This window comes from Tasmannia lanceolata, unplaced genomic scaffold (genome assembly GCF_043159265.1).
Source record: "Tasmannia lanceolata isolate RefF3 unplaced genomic scaffold, GAP_Taslan_0.1 ptg000008l, whole genome shotgun sequence".
NCBI lineage: Eukaryota > Viridiplantae > Streptophyta > Magnoliopsida > Canellales > Winteraceae > Tasmannia > Tasmannia lanceolata.
Genome location: NW_027518685.1, coordinates 24807723 through 24828693, shown reverse-complemented (window position 1 = coordinate 24828693; position 20971 = coordinate 24807723). Strand labels below are relative to the sequence as shown.

The 20971-nt window shown below is 38.8% G+C and overlaps 3 protein-coding genes across 5 annotated transcripts; all 3 read left to right on the top strand.

The window, feature by feature from the left end:
• The first annotated feature begins 820 nt into the window (after positions 1-820).
• LOC143884944 (MND1-interacting protein 1-like) lies at positions 821-8145 on the top strand. 3 transcript variants are annotated; one of them, XM_077388824.1, is made up of 5 exons: positions 821-934; positions 1061-1090; positions 1213-2814; positions 3248-3798; positions 7811-8145. In XM_077388824.1, exons 3-4 carry the CDS (start codon positions 1222-1224, stop codon positions 3749-3751), a joined length of 2097 nt encoding a protein of 698 aa, XP_077244939.1. In that variant the 5' UTR covers positions 821-934; positions 1061-1090; positions 1213-1221; the 3' UTR covers positions 3752-3798; positions 7811-8145. The 3 variants fall into 3 exon arrangements, with proteins under 3 accessions (XP_077244939.1, XP_077244938.1, XP_077244937.1); XM_077388823.1 differs by lacking the exon at positions 7811-8145 and adding an exon at positions 3934-4101; XM_077388822.1 differs by lacking the exon at positions 7811-8145 and having other exon boundaries at positions 3248-4101.
• A 2122-nt stretch (positions 8146-10267) lies between these two features.
• On the top strand, positions 10268-15841 carry LOC143883473 (aluminum-activated malate transporter 12-like). Its single transcript, XM_077386826.1, has 7 exons — positions 10268-10533; positions 12429-12755; positions 12915-13055; positions 13315-13587; positions 13720-13838; positions 14081-14224; positions 14966-15841. The coding sequence occupies exons 2-7, from the start codon at positions 12476-12478 to the stop codon at positions 15602-15604; spliced, it is 1596 nt and encodes a 531-aa protein (XP_077242941.1). The 5' UTR covers positions 10268-10533; positions 12429-12475; the 3' UTR covers positions 15605-15841.
• Positions 15842-18483: 2642 nt separating this feature from the next.
• LOC143884942 (TLDc domain protein) lies at positions 18484-20593 on the top strand. The gene is made up of 2 exons (XM_077388820.1): positions 18484-18924; positions 20007-20593. Exons 1-2 carry the CDS (start codon positions 18762-18764, stop codon positions 20501-20503), a joined length of 660 nt encoding a protein of 219 aa, XP_077244935.1. The 5' UTR covers positions 18484-18761; the 3' UTR covers positions 20504-20593.
• Positions 20594-20971: the final 378 nt, after the last annotated feature.

Below are 20971 nucleotides of genomic sequence, written 5' to 3'. Positions count from 1 at the left end.
TCCTATAGAAAAAATTTCTCAAAAATGGCCTCTGTATATATTGTAAAATCTAGGTTTTAGCTTATAAAATCTAAGTTTAAGATTATAAAATTCATGTTTTAGCTTGTAAAATTCAGGATTTTACAATCATGGACTATAAAACTGATTATCAAGACACAGTTGAAGAGGGTTTTAGAAGATAAAAATGATTATAAAGACATATAATTGGTTGTGGGTTGGTTACTGATGTAGAATAAATTCGCAATTTATGTTTTGATACAAAATTATGTAGGCCCACAATTTATGATATATTTTTTTAATGTTAATGTAGGCCAAATTTATGAATGTTATGCTTTCAATAGTTGATTCTTCCCCAGGCTACCCCTCTCTAGTGCATTTTATGACTACTCTTTTTGCACTAGAAGAGGTGGCCTTGGGAACAAAAGGGGGCAACTATATAATTTCCCTTCAAAAAATTACACCAAGTTTAAGCCCAACTGGTGTAAGGAAATTGCCCTTGGTCCCACCCTTATTGGAGATTCTAGACCTTTGATGATGAAAAGATGTCCTTCAAGTTCAAGACATTTTTATGCCGTTGATTACCCTCAATCCTACGAATGAGATCTATGTTTAGCACGGACCTGGACCCACTGGATCGCGTAGTCGTGACCCATCAGATTAACGGGCCCGATAACCAAGCACTTACGACACGTGTGAGCTGAGTCATGCTACTTTTTGTTTTGGGAATTCCACGTGAGAAATCCCATTTGGCAATTCTCAAGTATATTCTAATTAGGGTTCATTCCCCCCCTCCCCCCACCCCCGCCCTCTCTCTCTCTCTCTCTCTCTCTCTCTCTCTCTGTCTCTCAGAACAGAAAAAAAAAGGAAAAATCGTAATCTCAATCTTAATCTCTGCAATTCAATCCAAAATCAAACCCGATCCTCATCCCAATCAGTATGTTTTCTTTGACCTCGTTCTTCATTTGATTCATTTAATCCTCATTTCTCAATTTTCTTTTGGAATTCTTAATCTTGATCTCTCTTTTTTTTCTTTTTTAATTTCTTTTTTTTTTCTTCTCAGATTCCAGTTCACCAATCTTTATCGCAATCTGTATGTTTTCTTTTAGCTTGTTCCTCATTTGATTCACTTAAATTCACATTTTTCAATTTTCTTTTTCTGATTCTTGATTCTTGATTTCTCTTTTTTCTTTTTTATTTCTTCTCCCATTCCAGTTCTCTATAATGGGTCGCACTGTACGGGAAAAATCCATCCAAAACAATCGAAAACTTCGATCATCAATAAAACCCGACAATAGCAATCAATTAGATAGAGCCTCAATCCCTGGAAGAAACCCTAACCCTAATTTAGATGCCGCCAATGATGGGGAAAAGGGAGGAAGAAACCCTAACGCTAGAAACCCTAACCCTAATTTTGTCGACGATAACGAGTGGGGGTACTACACTGAAGATCAATTAGAGGAATTGCTGTTGAGGAATTTAGATTTTATATATACTGAAGCTGTTTCCAAGCTTGTATCTCTTGGGTACGACAAGGAAGTTGCCCTAAAATCGATTCTTCGGAATGGGAATTGGTATGGAAGTATGGATGTGCTGATGAATATCTTGCACAATGCAATTTCTTATATGAATAGCAGTAGTACTAATAATCGAAATCCGGATGAACTCGAATTGGGTTTCAGTTTCACTGATTTGAGGCAATTGGGAGAGTACTCGTTGGGGGGAATGGTTTGCTTGATTCAGCAAGTTAGGCCCCAATTCAGTAAAGCGGAAGCCATGTGGTGTCTCCTCATGAGTGATCTACATGTCGGTCGAGCGAGCACCATGGAGATCCCGGCCTTTGCTCGTGAGGGTACTAGCAAAGATGCAACTGTAAGCTCCAATGCTGGTGGTGTGCCTGGGCTTTGTAAATTCCATGAGGGTTGGGTTTTTGGAAGAACTGGTTTACCTGCTAATGAGTCGTCGTATGATGCCACTGCAACGGATTTGGGTCATACTCTTACGAGCGATATTGAGTCTTTGAATAGGTTTAATTTGTCACCATCGATGATGTCTCTGTTGAAAAGGAATGTATCTTCATTTGTAGCAGGGTTCCGGGCAAACTCAAAAGCAATTGCACAATCACAATCACAATCACATGCTTGCCCGAGTTCTTCGTCGAGCAACGAGCCACCGATCTCACCTGAGAAAAATGTGGGGACAAAGGACTCTCAGAACTCAGATTTTTTGAGCTCTATATTGGGTAGCTTGGGGAACATGAGTATCAAAGAGAAATCAGGTGTGGTGACTGATCATCAGCATGAGAGGATATTAAATCTGATTCTTCAAATTAGGGAGCTTGAGGGACAAGTGAAGGAACGACGGGAGTGGGCTCACCAGAAAGCAATCCAAGCTGCTAGAAAGCTAAGTAACGATCTCAATGAACTTAAGATATTGAGAATGGAGAGGGAGGAGACCCTACGGCTGATGAAGGGTAAGCAAGCTCTCGAGGATACCACCACGAAGAGTCTCTCTGAGATAGAAAATGCTATGAGGAATGCAAGCAGTCAAGTTGACCATGCAAATGCAATTGTTAAACGACTCGAGACTGAGAATGCAGAAATTAGGGCAGAGATGGAAGCTTACAATTTGAGTGCATCAGAGTCTGTTACGACTTTGTTGGAAGTTGAAAAGAGGGAGAAGAAGGGCCTTAAGAGACTTTTGGCTTGGGAGAAGCAGAAAAGTAAAATGCAAGAGGAGGTTGGTGAGGAAAAACAAAAGGTAGCACGGTTAGAACAACAGATACAGCTTTTCAAGGATGCGCACAAAGAAACTGAGGTGTGAAACAAAATATTGTCTAACTATATGTTTTCCTTTCCTTTTTTATTTGTGGCTTTCAATTTTTCTGCAAAAAAATGAAAGCTGACCTATAGGATGATTAATAGGGGTGCAACTTGGGTCGGCTCGGGTTGAGTTTTTGCTTAAAAATGAATTGGAATAAACACAAACCTGACCCGATTTTAATGTGAAAGATCAACCCGAATTCCTGAAAATAGACCGAAGTTGCACCCGTAATGATTAAATGAATAGTTGAGGTTTATCAGGTTTTACGTCACGTTTGTTATTACATGCTTGTTTCATTCCCGTCCTCTGCATCTTGTTACATGGCTTCAATTCTTGTGCAGGGTGATAAGTAAACAAACTGGACTCTTACCCTTTGGAATTTTTGTGTCCTAGAAAATCCTTATAACTTGGTGTTGCTTGTTTTCAGATGAAGTGGAGGCAGGACCAGAAGGCTAAAGAGCTAGCCATAGAGCAGGTAGAGAAGGAACGAAGAGCCAAGGAAGCAGCCAAAGCTAATGTTAAAACAAGGCAAGAGGTGTTGCGCCGCAAGATAGAGATAGACATCCAGAGGTATAAGGATGACATCCAAAGACTGGAACAGGAGCTTTCCCGTCTCAAAGTTTCTGCAGAATTGTGTCAACCAAGCGTCCCATCAAATACTTCGTCTGCAAGAGAGTCTGATGTTGCAAAAATGCCAAAAGAAACAAATGCAAGGATTCATCATGAATTGCATAAAGTACAAGAAGTGAGCCATGATAGGGAATGCCTAATATGCATGAAGGATGAAGTTTCGATTGTTTTTCTGCCATGTGCGCATCAGGTTCTTTGCGTCAATTGCAATGATGACCATGAGAAGAATGGCAAAACTAAATGTCCATGTTGTGGTATCCAGATTGAACAGAGAATCCATGTTTATGGTACAAGCTCATAGTGTTCAGTCGAATGATTGGCGGCTATTTTGTGATGCACCATGGATCAGTAAGACTAACAGTGATCTAACTCATGATTTATAGTCATTGGTTTTTCTGGCTTTATTTTTTTGGCTGTAGTACAGAACATACCTAGAGTACATGAGTGTCATTACCCTCAAACAAAGAATGACTTTTATCTCAGGTCCAAGCTATTATTTTTGACAGTTTCAATGTCTGTTGGTGAATAAACCTGGCCTTGCAATTAGCCTTATATTTAGGTATATCTTTTTTTTCATGGCTTGATTTTGTGTTCCTCATATCTACTTTCATACTTTGGATTACATTATTTGTTAGAGAAACTCTTGACGGTTATGTGTTCCTCATATCTACTTTCATATTTTGGATTACATTATTTGTTAGAGAAACTCTTGACTCAGATGATTGCAAAACTGCAATATTAGTTATATATACTGATAGCCTCACAGAAGTATTTGAGAACAATTGGATGCTTTATAAATGTGTTTGTTCTTGTCATGTTGAACATTTTTTCAATTCTACTGCAATATTAATTACCTTCACAAGGATTACAAGTTTGTGACAAATATCAATGGATTTTTGCCATTATAAAAAAATAGCTCAAAAATCCTGCTCTGTGAATCACACATTCATTTTATATGCCGCAAGGTGAAGGGTACCTAACATAAAATATTTTATATGCGGCAAGGTGAAAGGACCCTAACATAAAATGATAGTGTTCATTTAATGTTTTTGAATGATAGAATTTTATTAGAGAAGGCAAGTCCCAGGGGACCGAGGTGGTCAAATACAACAAAGAATAAGGAAGACTAAAATACAAGAGGGAAAATGCAAAACACAACAGTCAAATATCAAAACCAGACTTGCCAATATCGAAACAAAGGTTGGCAGGACTGGTCAAATAGAATGGTCGTCTGCCTAGAAACTCTCCAGCTCTCGCTAGAGCATCTCCAAGTTGGCTAATCGCCATACATGTCTAAAGTCTATGCAGTGACTATCCAGGGTGTCTAAGTCGCCTTGCTAATCCTCAAGGGTGTCTGAATTCTTCTCTCAACCATTTGATCACATTGAGCGAGTCACCCTCAATAGCAAGTTGATCTATCTGAGACTGATCCAATAGTCTAATGCCATGGAATAGATCCTGAATCTCTGGTTCTGTTGAGTCATTTACATCGACCAGGCCTGAGAAGGTCCAAAACAGTCCACTATCCACAATCCTCAAAATCCCTCCAACACCTGTCAGTCTAGGATTGCTAATACTTGACCAACACTCGTCGAAGTTTAGTTTCATATTACCCAGAGGAGGTGGTTCCCACTTCAACCGTGGGCCCTCCAAAACACATTTGATCACCAGAGGAGAAGGAAGTTACCGAAAATCCTCTAAATGCAAGAAGGATCGAGGCCTACTGGGCTACCAGCGAGAATATCCGTCTTTGTAATTTGTCTCCCCCCCCCCCCCAATTAGATACGCCTTTAAAAACTCATGTTTCTTTCCTTCCAGATCAATCCGGGACTAGCAGAAAAGCAAAGACCCAAAGAATTTTACCTTGGTAAGGCCAAGGGCCAAAAACTCAAGCCTTAGCAAGGTCCACAATGTAATCAGGGAGCATCCATCAAACTCAAAAATGGCTAAAAACAAAATGTGATAGCTCACGAGTGAAACTGCATTGGATCAACAGTTGATCCACAGAATCGCCATCAGACAAGAAAAACACACAATGGTTGACAATAATTTTACGAAGACAATGCAAGTGATCAAAGGTAAGAATTTTATCGAGGCAAGTGGTCCAACAAAAGGCATTTACATGTATGAAGATACGGGTAAGCCAAACCAAACAAGCAAGTGATATGGGACCAGAGAGAGTGGACCAAGATTTTGGAAAAGCAACTTATACAGAAAGAGCCGACACGTTTCCATTTACAGATTCATTTATCCTTTCCCTGGAGTTACTTCATATCTTCAATATCCAATGTTTCTTTCTAGTTTCATCATTCAAGGAGATTCAAGAGGGCTGTGGTGGTGTTGTCTTCTTGGTGAGAAGGAATGAATCCTTTGGATGCTCTCTTTGTTTGCGATGGCTTGGATTTGTTACAAATAATGAATAAAGTTGTAGATTTAGGTAAGAAGCAACGCCGAATATAAACCAGATTTAATACATGAATATCTCGGCTTACCTCTAGGTTTCGGTATTCCGACGGCAACATTTTGGAACCCAATTATCAACAGGATGGAGAAAAAGTTGGCTGGGTAGAAAAAGTCTTTTCTCTCTTTTGGGGGTCGCACCACTCTTATTAAAGCGGTCCTTGCCAATCTTCCAGTCACTATTTAAGATCTCGTCAGCAAAGAAGCTGGAAAAACTACAAAGGAATTTTCTTTAGATAGGCAAGGAGGAAATGAAAAAATTAATATATTTGATAAATTGGACCCAAGTGTGTTTATCAAAGGAAGAAGGAGGTTTGAAAATTGGAAATTTAATCAGAAGAAACAAAGCTCTAATTGGGGAAATGACTTTGGTGCATTGGAATTGAAAAGAATGCTCTTTGGAGAAATGCTATAAAAAGCAAATATGAGGAATCGAATGAGGGGTGGAAGGTAGCGAGATTAGGTAGAGGTCGAGGCTTAGGAGCGTGGAGGTCTATTTTCCCTATTTTGACACATTCTCTCAAGGGATTAGATTTAGGGTGGGGGATGGGAAGAGTTTGAGTTTGTGGAGAGATAGATGGTTAGGTATTATTCCTTTGTCCCATGTTTTTTCGAGCCTTTTTTAGGATTGCCGGGAATAAAAATGCAAGGGTGTCCAGGTGCTTCCGAAAGGTGGGGGTTAGAAATGCTTAGGAACCTTACAGATCCAGAGTTCATTTGTTATACTAACCTTCTATGCAGATTGGAGGAGATCTACATTGCTTTAGATAAGCGAGATCGCAGACTTTGTGCCCCATAATCAAATGGCGTATTTTATGTTAAATTTCTATTTAGATTTTTGGGCAATCCCTCGGTTTCTTTCGTTACCGGCAGATTATTTAGAAATCTCATGTTCCACCTATAGTTCAAGTTTTTTGCCAGACAACGACTCTAACAGTTTCAGCATGCAGGATAGGCTGAAAGAGCGTCATCTTCAAGTGCTACATTGATGATTCTGATGAAAAATCCTCTTCACATCTTTCATTCACTGCAGGTAGGCTTCTCTCATTTAGGATCGTGTTCGTAGCTGGTCTGACGTCAATTGGGTATTTTCGAATTTAGTCCAAGAACTATTGTGGTGTTGGAGAATAACAGGTCTGGGTTCTCTATGTCTAAAGTGGTAGAGAGATGGATGGTTGCTCCCTTAGCAACCCAGGCAAGGTTGGTAGTGGAGGCGTCTTTAGGAATCCTTCGTGTGACATCATCTACTCCTTTGCGAGCCCAATCAGCAACGCTGATTCCACAGAAGTTGAGGTACGTGCTTTTCACCAAGGATTGACTATTTTCATCACATAGATGGAGGGCAGCATGGAAGTGGAAAGCGATTCCTGTAACACAATCTCATGGGTCAAAGAGATATGTGATGGGCCATGGCGACTTGCCAATCTCATGGATGAGATTAAAGATCTGGGTTTGCATGGTGTATACTCATTTTCTCCCATTCCTAGGAGCACAGATGATTTGACTGATTGCTTAGCCAAATCAGGAGCATCTAGTGTCTCACCGTATATGGGGCAATCCTTGCACCCCGAAGTGCACTTGTAATCCTTTATCCTTAATAAAATTGGCATCCCTTTCAAAAATAAAATATGAAGGAGGTTTTTTTCTTGTATAAAGAAAGTGGTTTGAGAGAGAAGTGTATCCGTGGTAGAGCAAAGAGGATTATGGGTTTATGGGATTGTGTTCTCGTTATCTTTTCTCTAATAATGGAAGAACTTGATCTCATCTGTGGATGTAGGCTATTGTGCTGAACCATGTAAATTGTGTGTGTTCTTTTTGTGTTGTTATTTTGTGATTCCTATGTTTTTGCTTTTACATTGCCTTCTGATTGTGTTCTTTGATTGGGTTAACCGGTGCACAGAAGATGAATAATCATCTGCTTCAAAGAATTTCTAAGGGGAGAACTTCGTATTTCTTCAAGAGAATATCCAAATTGTCTCAGAGAAACAAGAACGATTCTGTCTGATTAAAGAACCAGGACAGTCGATTAGAAACCAATGTATGTTCCCTGCTTAAGGAGAAGGCTTTCATTTTATTCACAGATCTCTGAATCAGGTTAGTGTTACACTGTTACAGTTGAGGCAAGGGCAAAATGTCTTTCTGGATATTCCTCAATGTCTTTGCTATTCAAATAATAATGTCTTAGCTATTCATATAATGCGAGAAGCAGATGAATGATCAGTTGCTTAGGGAAGAAATTAAAGATTTTTTTTGGAGAGAATCTCCTAGTTGTTCCTGAGTAGCTAGAAAGATATTTCTAGTTAAAAATCATGACCCTTAATTAGAAAACAATTTATATTCACGCGCTTAATGAAACCTGAAGGCTTGTTCTTGTCACTTGTGTACATGAAAAATATGCCACATGGCAAAACATGGACTTCACAGACCATGTTTCTCATACATGTGAAGCTTAGTGTGATTATAACTACCTATTTTGATCTACACGACCCCTTAGAAGTCAATAAAATGAGGTTTTGAGTTTTAGAAAAGAAAGCCCCGTGACTTTGGCATGTTGCATGTATTTAGTAACAGCTACAATTGCCTTTAGCTGTCTTGATGTATTTCACTATCTGTGTCCATTGACAATACTAGTGACTACAAATACTATTGATTGCTGAAAGGACTTTCTAATCTAACAAGTCCTGATGTTCTTGCATTTGGTAGATCAATGGAATCCTAGCTCTTGCATTTGGTAGATCAGGGGTCAACCAGAAGAAAATCCTAATCCTCTTAATTGTCTTATTTATAAAGGGGATTTGCTAAGGACCATGCGGACAGGCTGTTGCATGAGAGTGCAGCCACCTCAGATGAATATAATGAATAAGACAAAATCTGTTGAAAAGTGAGCATATGCGGGTGTGAACGAGCCGAGCCGAGCTTGGCCAGGCTCGGCTCAGCTCGTTAAGCCCTGGACAGCCCTATCTAGTGTTTTTTTACTACTCTTTTTACACTAGGGGGGTGGTCCAAGTAACAAATGGGGTTCCAAAAAAGAAGTGACATATTTTGCCTCCCCCTTTTACTCCCTAGACAACCCTTTTAGTGTATATATTAATATATAATATATATATTTAAACATATTAAATTCTTAACGAGCCGAGCCGAGCCTGGCCTAACTCGGGCTCGGCTTGTTAAGCTTAACGAGCCGGCTCGGCTCGGCTCGTTAAGGATTCGAGCCGAGCTTTTTTCTAGCGAGCTTTCGAGCCCGAGCCAAAATTGACACCCTTAATGTGGCTGCACTCTCATGCAAACGCTGCAAAATGCCTTTTGCGACTGTCCCTAGCAAATCACTGTATAAAGAATGGGATTAGGGTTAGGTTTTTCCAAAGTAACCACTTTCTTAAGGGATTTGCTAGGACCATAGCATAAGGCATTTCGCGGGCGCCCGTGAAATGCCTTATGCTATGGACCCTAGAAATTCCCTAGTTCTTATATCTGGATCATATTTGCTAGACTTTCACGGAGAGGCATTTCGTGGCTGGCTGTTGCCATGGATTGAAATTTTGGTTTCGGCTCAGCTGAAAACGCAATTTCGTGGCAATTTCGGTGAAAATCTTATAATTTCAGCTGAAAATTTTGAATTTCGGTATTTCTGTGGAAATTTGAAACCATGGCTGTTGCGTGAGAGAGCAGCCACCTCAGCTCACTTTTTCCGAAGATTTTGTCTTATTCATATGAGGTGGATGCTCTCTTATGCAACAGCCAGCTGGGAAATGCCTTTATGCAGAAGTCCCAAGCAAATGCCTAAAAATAATCCATATTTATATCTTTCAATTAACTCGGCGTTAGATAATTAATGATTAATCTCCTTAAGAGGTCTAGACTAATGAACATAATGCCATTTGCTAGGGTCCATCGCAGTCGCAGAAGGCATTTGACGGGCCGTCCCTAAGAACTATACAAGGTTTTAAATTTTAGTTTCGGGGGTAATTAATTTTAGCCGAAATCCTGCAATTTGGTACAAGCTCCCGAAATGTCGCCAAAATGTCAGCCAAAATTTCAGTAAAAAATTATTATTTTATCAATAATTTCACCGAAATTTGGTAGATTTTGCTTATTTCGGTTTCGGAATGTTCCGGTTTCGGTTTGACCGAAATTTCGGCCGAAATTTAAAACCTTGGAACTATCATTTACCTTTTAAGAAATTTTAATGGAGGAATGCTAATGTCACTCGCATTAAAAAAAAACAAACGTTAGTTTGTGCTCGCATCCCCATTGGTGGGTAGTGTGGGGCCATGTATTCACACCCTGTTTCTCTCCTCTACAAGCTCTTCCACCAAATCCTAACCTCTCTCCTCTTCTCTCTCTCTCTCTCTCTCTCTCTATGGTCCTTCTCTCTCTCCCATCATCCTCTTCTTTTTCATTCCTCTCTTCTCTTTTGAGTAGTTTCCTTTGAATTTCTGTCAGTGAAAAAAAGGATCAGCCATCCGAGTGAGGGTTTGGGTTTGGGTCCATCCTCCCTTGATTCACCCATTCACACCCATAATCCAACCAAGCAAAAACCCACTTTACAAGAGCTCTGTTTTTCTGAATTTCTTTTGGTGTTACTTGTTAATGGACTTTTCCCTTTCTGCATTCAAGAATAAGGTACTTTGTTTAGAATAGAATAGAGAGGGGTGTTTTTTTTTTTTTTTTTCCTTTTTCTAAACAGAAGGGAATAATGGCAAGAACATTTTTCTTTCTCTTTCATTCCTCTCCAAAGATGATTTTAAATTAGGGAAATGATATCAGCACAACCATGTTTTAATAATTGTACACACCAAGCTTGTCTTTTCTTTTTTTAATTGGCTTGTGAGAGCTTTTTGGGAACTGTAATAACCTTTTGAAACTGTAATCTAATCTTCCTCATTCCCTCTCCCTTTCTAGGTATTGAAACTATAATCTAATCTTTTGCTTTTTGTTTTCCCCCCTTCTTCTATGGTTCTCTGTTTTTCTTTATGACTCTGTCTTGAGATGTTTGAGAAAGAGTTTTCTCATGTTTGATAGATCCTTTGTATATGAATTTTGTGGGTTTTATATTTTATAATGGACTCTTGATTGATCCAGGGTTTTGTGGGTTTTCCTTACCACCTACCTCTAAATTTGTGGGATTGATTTTTAAGTCGAATCACTGATGCCCATGACGTAAGACAGAAACAGAGAGGGAAGGATAATCTCTACAAATTCTTGACAGAACTTATTGTGAATGCGACTCCCTATCCTGTGTAAATTGAAAAGACACAAAATCACAACCTTCACAAAATAAGTAACATTAAAATTTTTAAAAAAATGATTTTAATAATTTGAGAAATCCAAATAATATTTGAAAATACCCAACGGTTCATTGTTTTCTCTTCTAGATGGGCAGCATTGGATTTATTTTCTTCATTATTTCTTGTGCTTCTTCTAATCTTCTCTATTGAATTCTAGGGCTGGCAATCACACCCGAAAAAAGGGGATCCGCCCCGCCCCTATTTAATACCTTACATTACCCCATTATCAGTACATAATATGTATTTTCAAAAAAATAAAAATAAATTATATTTTTAAAATTCCAAATATGCCCTTTGGCCTTTGCCTGTTACTGTGCGGGGCGGGGATACAACATCCGGCCCCGCCCTGTTGCCAGCCCTATTGAATTCCATATGTAGGTCTTACATGTGGTGCGTTTAGGAAATAATTATAGAAAATTTAATTCCATTCCGGCGTTGGTTCAGACAGTACCAAATGCTAGTATGGGAACCATGATTGATTCCATAGATAAATTCCAGCGCTTACACAAACACTGTAATTGGAATCATTATCCGTTTATGGGGAGAATTGGAATTGGATTGGAATATGATACCGTTACTGATTCCTGATTCCAGCGATCCAAACGCATACACATTCTATAATGTATATATAATATAATGTAGGGAGATTATATTTTCACTCCCCTTGCATTACGCGCACGGACCCCTTATAATGTGATTTGACGTGAAAAGTGGGTAACTTTAACGCTTTTTGACGTTGAGGGGGTGGGGGTGGGGAGAAATATCATCGCCCTGTAATGTAATGTAATATAACATGAATGGAGTTCAAGTGAATGAAAGCATAAAGTGATGTCTCACTGGGATAAAAAGGTTGAGATTTCAGACTTAATTAGAGAAACAGATGCACAACTGGTTTTGGCCATTTACCTGCCAAAAGAGAAAAAGGGATGGACACACAGTAGTCCAGACACCCCCACCAGCTAATTTCATTTTTTTAAGAGAATACCCATGTTCTATCTCATAATTTCATTGGTACTGCTGGTATAGCAAGCATTCATTAAAACCCAGATCATATAAATTATACATGGCCATGTTCTCCCTCATAATTTCATGGCTACTGCCTGTTCAGCAAGCACTCATTAAGACCCAGATCATATAAATTATACTGAGTACTACTTAAGGCCCATGTCTTCTATATTACACCAATGTTAGTGTCCAGTGGTAATATTTCCTAATCTTTTTATTTTTTAGGAAACTTGTTCTTGTGATCTGAGGTTAGAGTCCTTAGGAGTGCTCCCATGGCTGGAAACCAAGTTTCTGGTGAAGGCGAGGGCTCGACAATGAATTCTCAAACAGGAATTTTCATCAGGAGGGTGAGAAGATTTCTAAAATCTCTGCGGCAAAGGATATGGGAAGTTGGCCGTGAAGACCCACGACGAGTCATTCACGCGTTGAAAGTTGGGCTTGCCTTGACACTTGTTTCCATGTTGTACCTGTTGGAGCCCCTGTTTGAAGGAATTGGCCAGAATGCAATGTGGGCTGTCATTACTGTGGTTGTAGTGCTTGAATTCACTGCTGGTGAGGATTTGTAAGAGATGGTTCTGGTTAAGTGTATACGAGTATAACACACATTCTTATAATAAATGATAGGCTTACATGGCTTAAACATTCTTATAATGAGTGATTGACTTACATGGTTTAATTATTCTTATTAAGTTTGGGATTTTGGTATGTTAGGTGCAACTCTATGCAAGGGATTGAATAGAGGATTCGGGACGCTGTGTGCAGGTTCATTGGCATTTTTTATTGATTTTATCGCACAAGAATCAGGAAAAGTATGCCGTGCAGTCTTCATTGGAGCTTCAGTCTTTCTAGTTGGTATTTTTCTTGTTTTTAATTTTTTTTTTTTTAGTTTAGCATGTCAGTTTTTTTTTCCAAGAAGAGGCTTTTTAATTTACATGAAAATGTAATGATAATTGCATCATGAATACTTATGGTTATATCTAGAAGTAGTGAAGTTAGCTTTTAATGGCATCTCTCTTAGTAGTTACTTTTGGTCTCCTTATCTCCAATCTCTTCTTATTGTTGGCATACAAAAAACTAAATGTTGTTTCTCTCTGGTTTTTTGGTTTGGTAGGTGCTATGGCTACATATATGAGGTTCTTCCCCTACTTAAAGAAGAATTATGACTATGGTATCGTTATTTTCCTTCTAACCTTCAATTTGATAACGGTGTCGAGCTTCCGGGTCCGTGATGTGTTAAAAATCGCCAACGAGCGCCTCTACACCATAGCCATTGGTTGTGGTCTTTGCCTTTTCATGTGTCTTTTGGTTTTTCCAAACTGGTCTGGTGAAGATCTCCATAATTCAATGGCGGTCAAGCTCGAAACATTGGCAAGATCAGTTGAAGGTATGCAAATTCTAGTAGAGGAGAAATGTCGCCATTTATTTGTGCAAACATACTGTTTTATATATGTGGGTGAGTATAAAAAAATTTCTCTGCACCAACAAAATTATTAATTCATAGATGTTAACCTAGCAGCTTGCGTCAAGGGATATTTTTATGAAGAGGATATTCAACTCATCAGAAGCGAATCATTTAAGGATCAAATAAGGAGTTATAAGAATGTTCTAGACTCCAAATCCATGGAAGAAACCTCAGTAAGTACTGTTTTATTCAAATCTTGTTTCAAAATATGAGAATGATCCATTGAGCTCTCAGTGATTAAGTTAAATCTTGTTGATTTGTTTGTCTTTTTTTGCTTTCCATTTCTCTAGCTCAATGCTAATTAGTTGTAGCTGAAAAGATGAGTTGTAAAGGATAATTTATAATAAAAATAACAACAATATTTTTAACTCTGAATCCATTTCAAAAAAAATATTGTTAACTCTGAATTGGTCAGGCAATGTTTGCAAGCTGGGAGCCAAGACATTCAAGACAATGCCATAGGTACCCATGGCAACAATACGTGAAATTTGGATCTGTTCTCCGCTATTTTGCCTACACGGCAGTGGCTCTACATGGATGTCTGGAATCTGAAATCCAGGTAAAAATTATAGATAAATTTCATTTTTTTTGCCTTTAAACTTTGGCATATTTAGCATCGTTAACATCATCTTTTTAGTTTCTCTTGCATTTATTGTGATGTCAAATGCCATTATGGTTTTGAGTGTAGGTTTTCATGACATTGTAGTTTTACAACTTAATTGTCTTGTCACAATGCTAAAGGGTAGTTTGATAAAAAAAAAATTGACTAATCTGTTAATTTTGCATGGGAAGAAAAAAAATGTTGTTGCCCATGTGAATTTTTAGTTCCCTTTGCATCAGTAAGTCATGGTTCTAAATGCTTGTTACAGTTTCACATCGAAGATTGGTCACCCTTCTTGAATTTTTCAGTTGGTGTCATTTTCTATCATATTTCCTTCTTTAAGATCAAGATAAACCGGAGCAATTAAACATGACCCTTCTTCCCTTCTTTGAGAAACACTAGGGAGTAGAGAACTTAAAGCTTCTGTAGAGGGGATGGGGAAGAAAAACAAAGGCTCAACGGAGAATAGGAAGGAAATAAATTCCTTTAATATCCTGAATTCAATTTGAGTTGTGTTTGAGCTCAATTGATCACACAATGAGATATGATATATGGGTGTAATCTATGTCCATTAAGAAACTTCTATTATATTCAGCTTATATAGTTACCTGTACAAAAGTTTTTACGGAAGAATTTATACAATTCTGTTCAAGTATATGGATTTTAATCCATTGTGGTTATTTGGTGACTTTTTTGTAGGCTCCGTGGTCGGTTCGAAAACTCTTTAGAGATCCCTGCATCCGAGTTGCTGGAGAAGTGGCAAAGGTTCTACTGGAACTCGCAGATAGTATAAGGAATCGACGCCTTTGCTCTCAAGATGTACTCTCTGATAAGCTACAGGAAGCCTTGCGCGATCTTAATTCGGCCATTAAAACCCAACCTCGACTCTTCCTAGGCTCCAACCCTCCCCACACCTCCAGCATGCTGGTTGCAGCAGTTGCAGCTGCGGAACGAAAAGCCGACAAGGAACTTGGTGTCTCATCCTCCATTAAGTCCGAATCTCCGGCGTTGGTTGAGTGGCAACGTCGAAGCAAGAGAAGCATGGACCAAAGCAAAGATTCTGATAGGAAAGTATTAAGGCCAACATTGAGTAAGATTGCAATTACTAGTCTCGAATTCTCCGAAGCACTCCCATTTGCCGCATTTGCTTCTTTATTACTAGAGATGGTAGCGAGGCTAGATGTTGTTATTGAAGAGGTAGAAGAACTGGGAAGAAAAGCACGCTTTAGAGAGTTCACAGAGAAATCAGATATTGAAAATCAAGTGAATTGCCCGAAGACAAATGCTGAGACCTCCTTATATCGACATACCAATTCTGTTTCCCAATCCACAGAGTGAGGTACAATTGACACACTCGTGTATTTTCACATGGTTGGATTCTACAAAATATTTTTACTTCTTGTAGATGTAAGATTGGATTTAGGAAGAAAAGCATTGTATCATCCTTCTTGTTAAGGGAAAAACACAAGTAGACCGCGGGAGGTTATTGTTCACCCTTTTGATTGGTGGGTGTGATAGAACCCCCCAAACATGTTTTGTTAATTATTAATCATTAAACATTGGTTATTGAGTATTAGGCTATTCCCCACTATCAAACTCTTTTATAATTGATGACATAAAATGATCAATCCGGGGGAAAATGTATTGTGTTGTTGTCCAACAGATGCAAGAGCTGTCAAGGTGATCAAAAAGTGGTGTCTACGGAGTAGTAATCAAAATGTATAGGGATTAGAGGAAGTATCAAAGGCTTGGCGGATGATTGCTGCAGTATGTATGATCAGTGAACAACCGTTTTCTGAAAATGGGAAGGAAAATATTGCAGAATAGCAGTGTGACGGTCACTATGCCCAAGTCCTGTCCACTTAAGTTGGAATATTTTGGATCCAACCTCTTGTGTGGGTTGATTGATACCCCTATTTTTGGATTCGTCTAACAATCATTTACATATACCCATTTGTATATGAGAAAACTGTTGGTGAGCTTAAGCGCACCATTTTTTTGGTGCCCTTAAGTTGTTATAACGCCTCCCATTGGTGAGCTTAAGCGCACCAACAGTTTTCTCTTTGTATACAATCTTACTAGTATTCCGCCCATGCTATGCATGTGTGTAAAATAAACCCAAACCATAATCTAAAAGGGCCTGCCCCAATGATATGTGAAAACACTATTCCAATACAAAATAAACCCAAACCAGAATCTAAAATGGGTTCTAAAGTAAGAAAGATGAAGAATTAGAGAAAATGCATGACTGTGAACTTGAATAATAAAACCAACGATTTTCTTATTACGGGTGGAAATGTTTACTCAAATATGCATTCGTGATGGTATGATTATAAATCAAAGATGCTATCATCAAAGGGGGGTTATAGTGAATACAATAACATGGGTTCCACTTACAAACCTTATTGACTAAGAAACTAGGAGACTTCGTATTGGCCCACTATTTTGCACCCAAAATGGGTTGTTTAAATGCTTTAAACCAAAGATTTTACAGTGTAAAACGACTTAGGATCTAAAATGCATAAGTGAGAACTCAAAGATGAAGAAATTAGAGAAAATGCGCGGCTGAAAACTCAAACAAAAATTTAAAATTTCCTATATGTTTCTGCAAGAAGAATTAGAGAAAATGCAAAGGTCTAACAACCACCCACTTCCTCCCAAGGGAAACAAAGAAACCGAAAATCAGTCCTATTAAATTGAACTGTTTCCTAACATATTTTTAGCAGTGGAAAATGGGAGTATGGTAGAAGTCAGAGAATAAGCAGCACTCACCCTTGACACTTCATTTGACCTCCAGCCACTGCACTATTTGCTGTTGTATCTTTTTCCCCCGTATCCTTACAAATTTGAGAGAATTTCTATTATTCTTGAATGAATTACAATGGATCTGCCTGATCTACCACCATGATGATCTCATGTATTTCAACCCAATCTCAATGTGAGATCTCATGTTATGCATGGGTGTAAAATAATGGGCACGCATCATATCAAAACATGTGGTGTAAAATGGTGGGCCCCATTCTATGCACAGGGCTGAAGATCGGGGACCCATCGTACGAAAGCATTATGAAAAATAATGGTCCCCACTCGATGCACAGATTTGGTAGGAGATGGTGGGCCCATTCATAGCAGGAGATGGTAGGCCCACTCACGTGTTAAAAGGTGGGTCCCACCATATACATGGGTATGGGCAGACATGGTGGGTCCTACCATACCAAACTCTGCGGTGTAAAATGGTGGGTCTCACCTTACGTGGTATCTGTATGTACACAAAAATATCATTGGGCCCATATTATAAGCTCCACTAAAAAATACAGAATCTAAACTATTCATTTGTTAGACCCCCAAGGCCCCAACGGTGAATAGGTGAGCGAAGTTAGTTGCTACCGAGAAATTGGGCTCCTACGTTTGCGTAAGCCTGTATGGTCCAGATTTTTGAAAAAGTTCTGCACGGCTTATACCATAAGATGATACGAACCGTCCATCTGATGGGCCACAGTGTTAATCGGTTTTTCCCCAAAAATGATTTCCTCTATAGATGGGAGGGCTAGGATAATCCTACGGAAATTATTTTTTCATAAGATGATCCGAACCGTCCATTTAACACATCACAACGTAAATATGTTGTTCCCAAAAATCATTTCCTCTATAGATCACAGGGCTAAGATCATCATATATGCAAGTGTTTTTCTTGGTGCACAACCTATTTTACCTTGTGGCGGATCAAATGGACGGTTCGGATCTTCTTATCGTGTAAGCCGTGCAGTATTCTTTGTAAAATACTGGACTGCTTATACCATATACAAAAACTCATGCATACCAATTTTAAAACTTTAGTAGCACGAGTGTAGAAAAAGCTTATTACCGCATGATGGCGAAGAGTTCCCAACCAGAATGAAAATACAAAAATTAGAAGGCAATTGGTGGTATTTAATTATGTAGATGAGTCTTATGGTAAATAATACAGACTGATTTTCCTAGCAACCATAATCTGCAAACGAACATCTCGGTATAGTAGATGAGTTTTATGGTGTCCGGTGCGTATTACAGGTGGCGCCAAATGATTTGGCAGCAGACAATCTTAATCTTCTGATGTTGAAAATCTTACAGCAATGCCTTCTAAATTTCCCTTCAATTTAAGAACCACAAGTTTAATGGATAATATTGTCCAATAAAGATGATTTTAGGGACATGAGCTATCACAGAGTGGACCAACAAATGAATGGTTTCTATTATTATTGAACAAGTGGTACTCACAGCTCTTCTGTACTTCTTTTTTCCAGGATCTGATACCATATACTGTAACTCCCCTTTAGTTTGATGCAGCCACTGAAGTTGAAAAAATTATGTTGATTTCTCAATCCCTCCCTCCCTCTCCCAATTGACATGTCTCACTTTCACTGAAAAAAAAAAAAAAAAAAACTGTGGTGGATTAAGGCATTTAGTATCTAAGGCTGTTGTTGGGAGGGATCTACTCTTTTTAGCTCTCTCCTTCATGGCTTGTGTGGTTCCTTCCATCCTTCCAACATTAAAGAGGAGCCCATCTTGCTTGTTTGATTGGAATAAGAGTAGAAGAAGTGAAGAGAGACAACAACACAAGTACCATGACATTGATCTCCCCTTCTCACAGTCTCTGCTTTCAAAAACTTTCTTGCAAGGTAACCCCTCTCTCTGTCTAGTGTTTTTTGGAGGCATGAAAAGAGTTTCTAGTCGTACTTTATGTCCATTTCTTTGGTGGGTTCTAATCAAACCAACTGGAAAACCCTTGGGCATAGGCAAACATTTGTTTTGGTGTTCTTGAAAATCAACACTACCTTACATACAACTTGTGGGGTTTTGAGCTCACACGTGCACTATTTCAAAATTTTGAGAACACTTTTCGCTAGGAGCTGCTATTGGAACCTTAGGCACTGTTCCTATTGGATTTAGAGAATTGATTTTGAGTCCAAAGCTGATTATTAGACTCAAAATTGCATTTAATTTTTAGTCCAATAATTAGTTTTCGACTCGAAATCAATTCTCAAAACTAAAAATTGAAAGGGTCTTAGGCCGCGTTTGGTTCTGTTGATTCTATTTCTGAAATTCTAGAATCACTTTCATGGAGTGACTCCATTTAGCTCCAAAAACTCAGATGAAATGCACTTCTGGAAGGCAACAATGAGACGGAAAATATAGGAGAATTCGTTCCAAAACATCAGTTTTTGCCAAACACCATTCTTTTAATATTTTATTCTTTGAAACCTAGGAAAATAAAAAACATCACTCTAGAAAATAGTTGCCAAACACAGCCTTTAGTGCTATGTAATTCCAGTCTCTCTCTGTCTTTATCTTTGAAGATTCCCTTCACAAGACCTAAAGAAGGGAAAAAGCTCACCTTCAAGGGCTGTTACATAGCAGCTCCACTTTCAAAAGTACAGAAATAGGAATAGGGATGCTAATGGATTGAATCTTTTACATAGGAAATTGTATCAGCACTCCCTTGTTTTGAATTTTATAAAACTCCAATGGCCTCAAACAGTTGACTAGAAAAGTATAAAATGAGGAGAAGCATTCCATCATTGAGACAAGGGAGTGCAGATATCATATTCTTTTACATTTTCTTATGCAAATGAATTTTTTGACAATTGATCAACTCCAATTATGATCATGATTAGGGTTTGGATTTAGAAGAACACATTGATATCTAATTCCACATATGCTGGCTAGTAAATTGCCTGATGTTTGGTACAAATGTTGGCAGGTAGGGAGCTCAAATGCTGCTATAGGGCCTCCATTGATGGGTTCAGTGCAACTTCCTTTCATGAGAATTGTGACTTCAAAGGGCCTTGTGTGATCATAGGCCACACCACCAAGTCATTCAAGTTTGGGGCATTCAGCCCTGAAGGATACAGAAGTACTGATGATTACTACGATTCTTTCGACCCATTTCTCTTCTACTGGAAAGATAATGCTGAAGGAACTGCACTCACCATATTACCAAAAGTAGGCGGCAGTGGCGCTGCCCTCTTTGATTACGCTAGGGGTGGGCCCCAGTTCGGGGCGGACGGGCTCCTCATTGGACCCCCATTGGCACCGGTTATGGGCGGTTTTGCCGGGCCCGATACCAATTCGGGCATTGGAGATCTGAGGCAAGCTAAGTCTAGACTGGGTCTGTCCTATGCTAAGAGGGAAGATGGGAAGGAGTCTTTGGTGGAAGTCCAGGTTTTCTGCAGTCCTCAAATTGCAAGTTTATACTAAGAATATATGAAGAATGATTTGTAAAACTACACATATTTTTTGTTAGGTAACCGGAATTTTATTGAAGGAGACAAAGAATAGATACAGAAAGAGGGGCTACTGTCGCATGTAATTAGATTAAAGAAAAGCAAAATCCAATCCCAAGACTATCAAGAACAAGAAAATCAAGAGCCACCCAGCAGGGCAGCCGGATGGAAAGAGGGGACTGGAGATTTTTTTTTTTTTTTTGAATAATAGCCGATTTTATTGGGAAGAAAGACCATGGTGGTCGAAGTACACAGAGATGATAAATTAGACAGACATAGATAAAAACTAACAAAGCAAAACATCAAGGTGGAAGAGAATCAAACAGCGCCAATTCGTCCATAAATACACCATCTCTAGCAAGAGCACCAGTGACTGAATAGGCCGATCTACGCACGTGATGAAAAATCAATGATAAGGACCTCGACCAATCAAGAATCTCGT

Coding starts and splice junctions, on each gene's coding strand:
- LOC143884942 (XM_077388820.1), top strand. CDS start 18,762: ATGGCTTGTGTGGTTCCTTCCATCCTTCCAACATTAAAGAGGAGCCCA. Junction 18,925..20,006: donor TTCAAAAACTTTCTTGCAAG/GTAACCCCTCTC, acceptor AAATGTTGGCAG/GTAGGGAGCTCAAATGCTGC.
- LOC143883473 (XM_077386826.1), top strand. CDS start 12,476: ATGGCTGGAAACCAAGTTTCTGGTGAAGGCGAGGGCTCGACAATGAAT. Junction 12,756..12,914: donor AGTGCTTGAATTCACTGCTG/GTGAGGATTTGT, acceptor TTGGTATGTTAG/GTGCAACTCTATGCAAGGGA. Junction 13,056..13,314: donor AGCTTCAGTCTTTCTAGTTG/GTATTTTTCTTG, acceptor TTGGTTTGGTAG/GTGCTATGGCTACATATATG.
- LOC143884944 (XM_077388824.1), top strand. CDS start 1,222: ATGGGTCGCACTGTACGGGAAAAATCCATCCAAAACAATCGAAAACTT. Junction 2,815..3,247: donor ATGCGCACAAAGAAACTGAG/GTGTGAAACAAA, acceptor GCTTGTTTTCAG/ATGAAGTGGAGGCAGGACCA.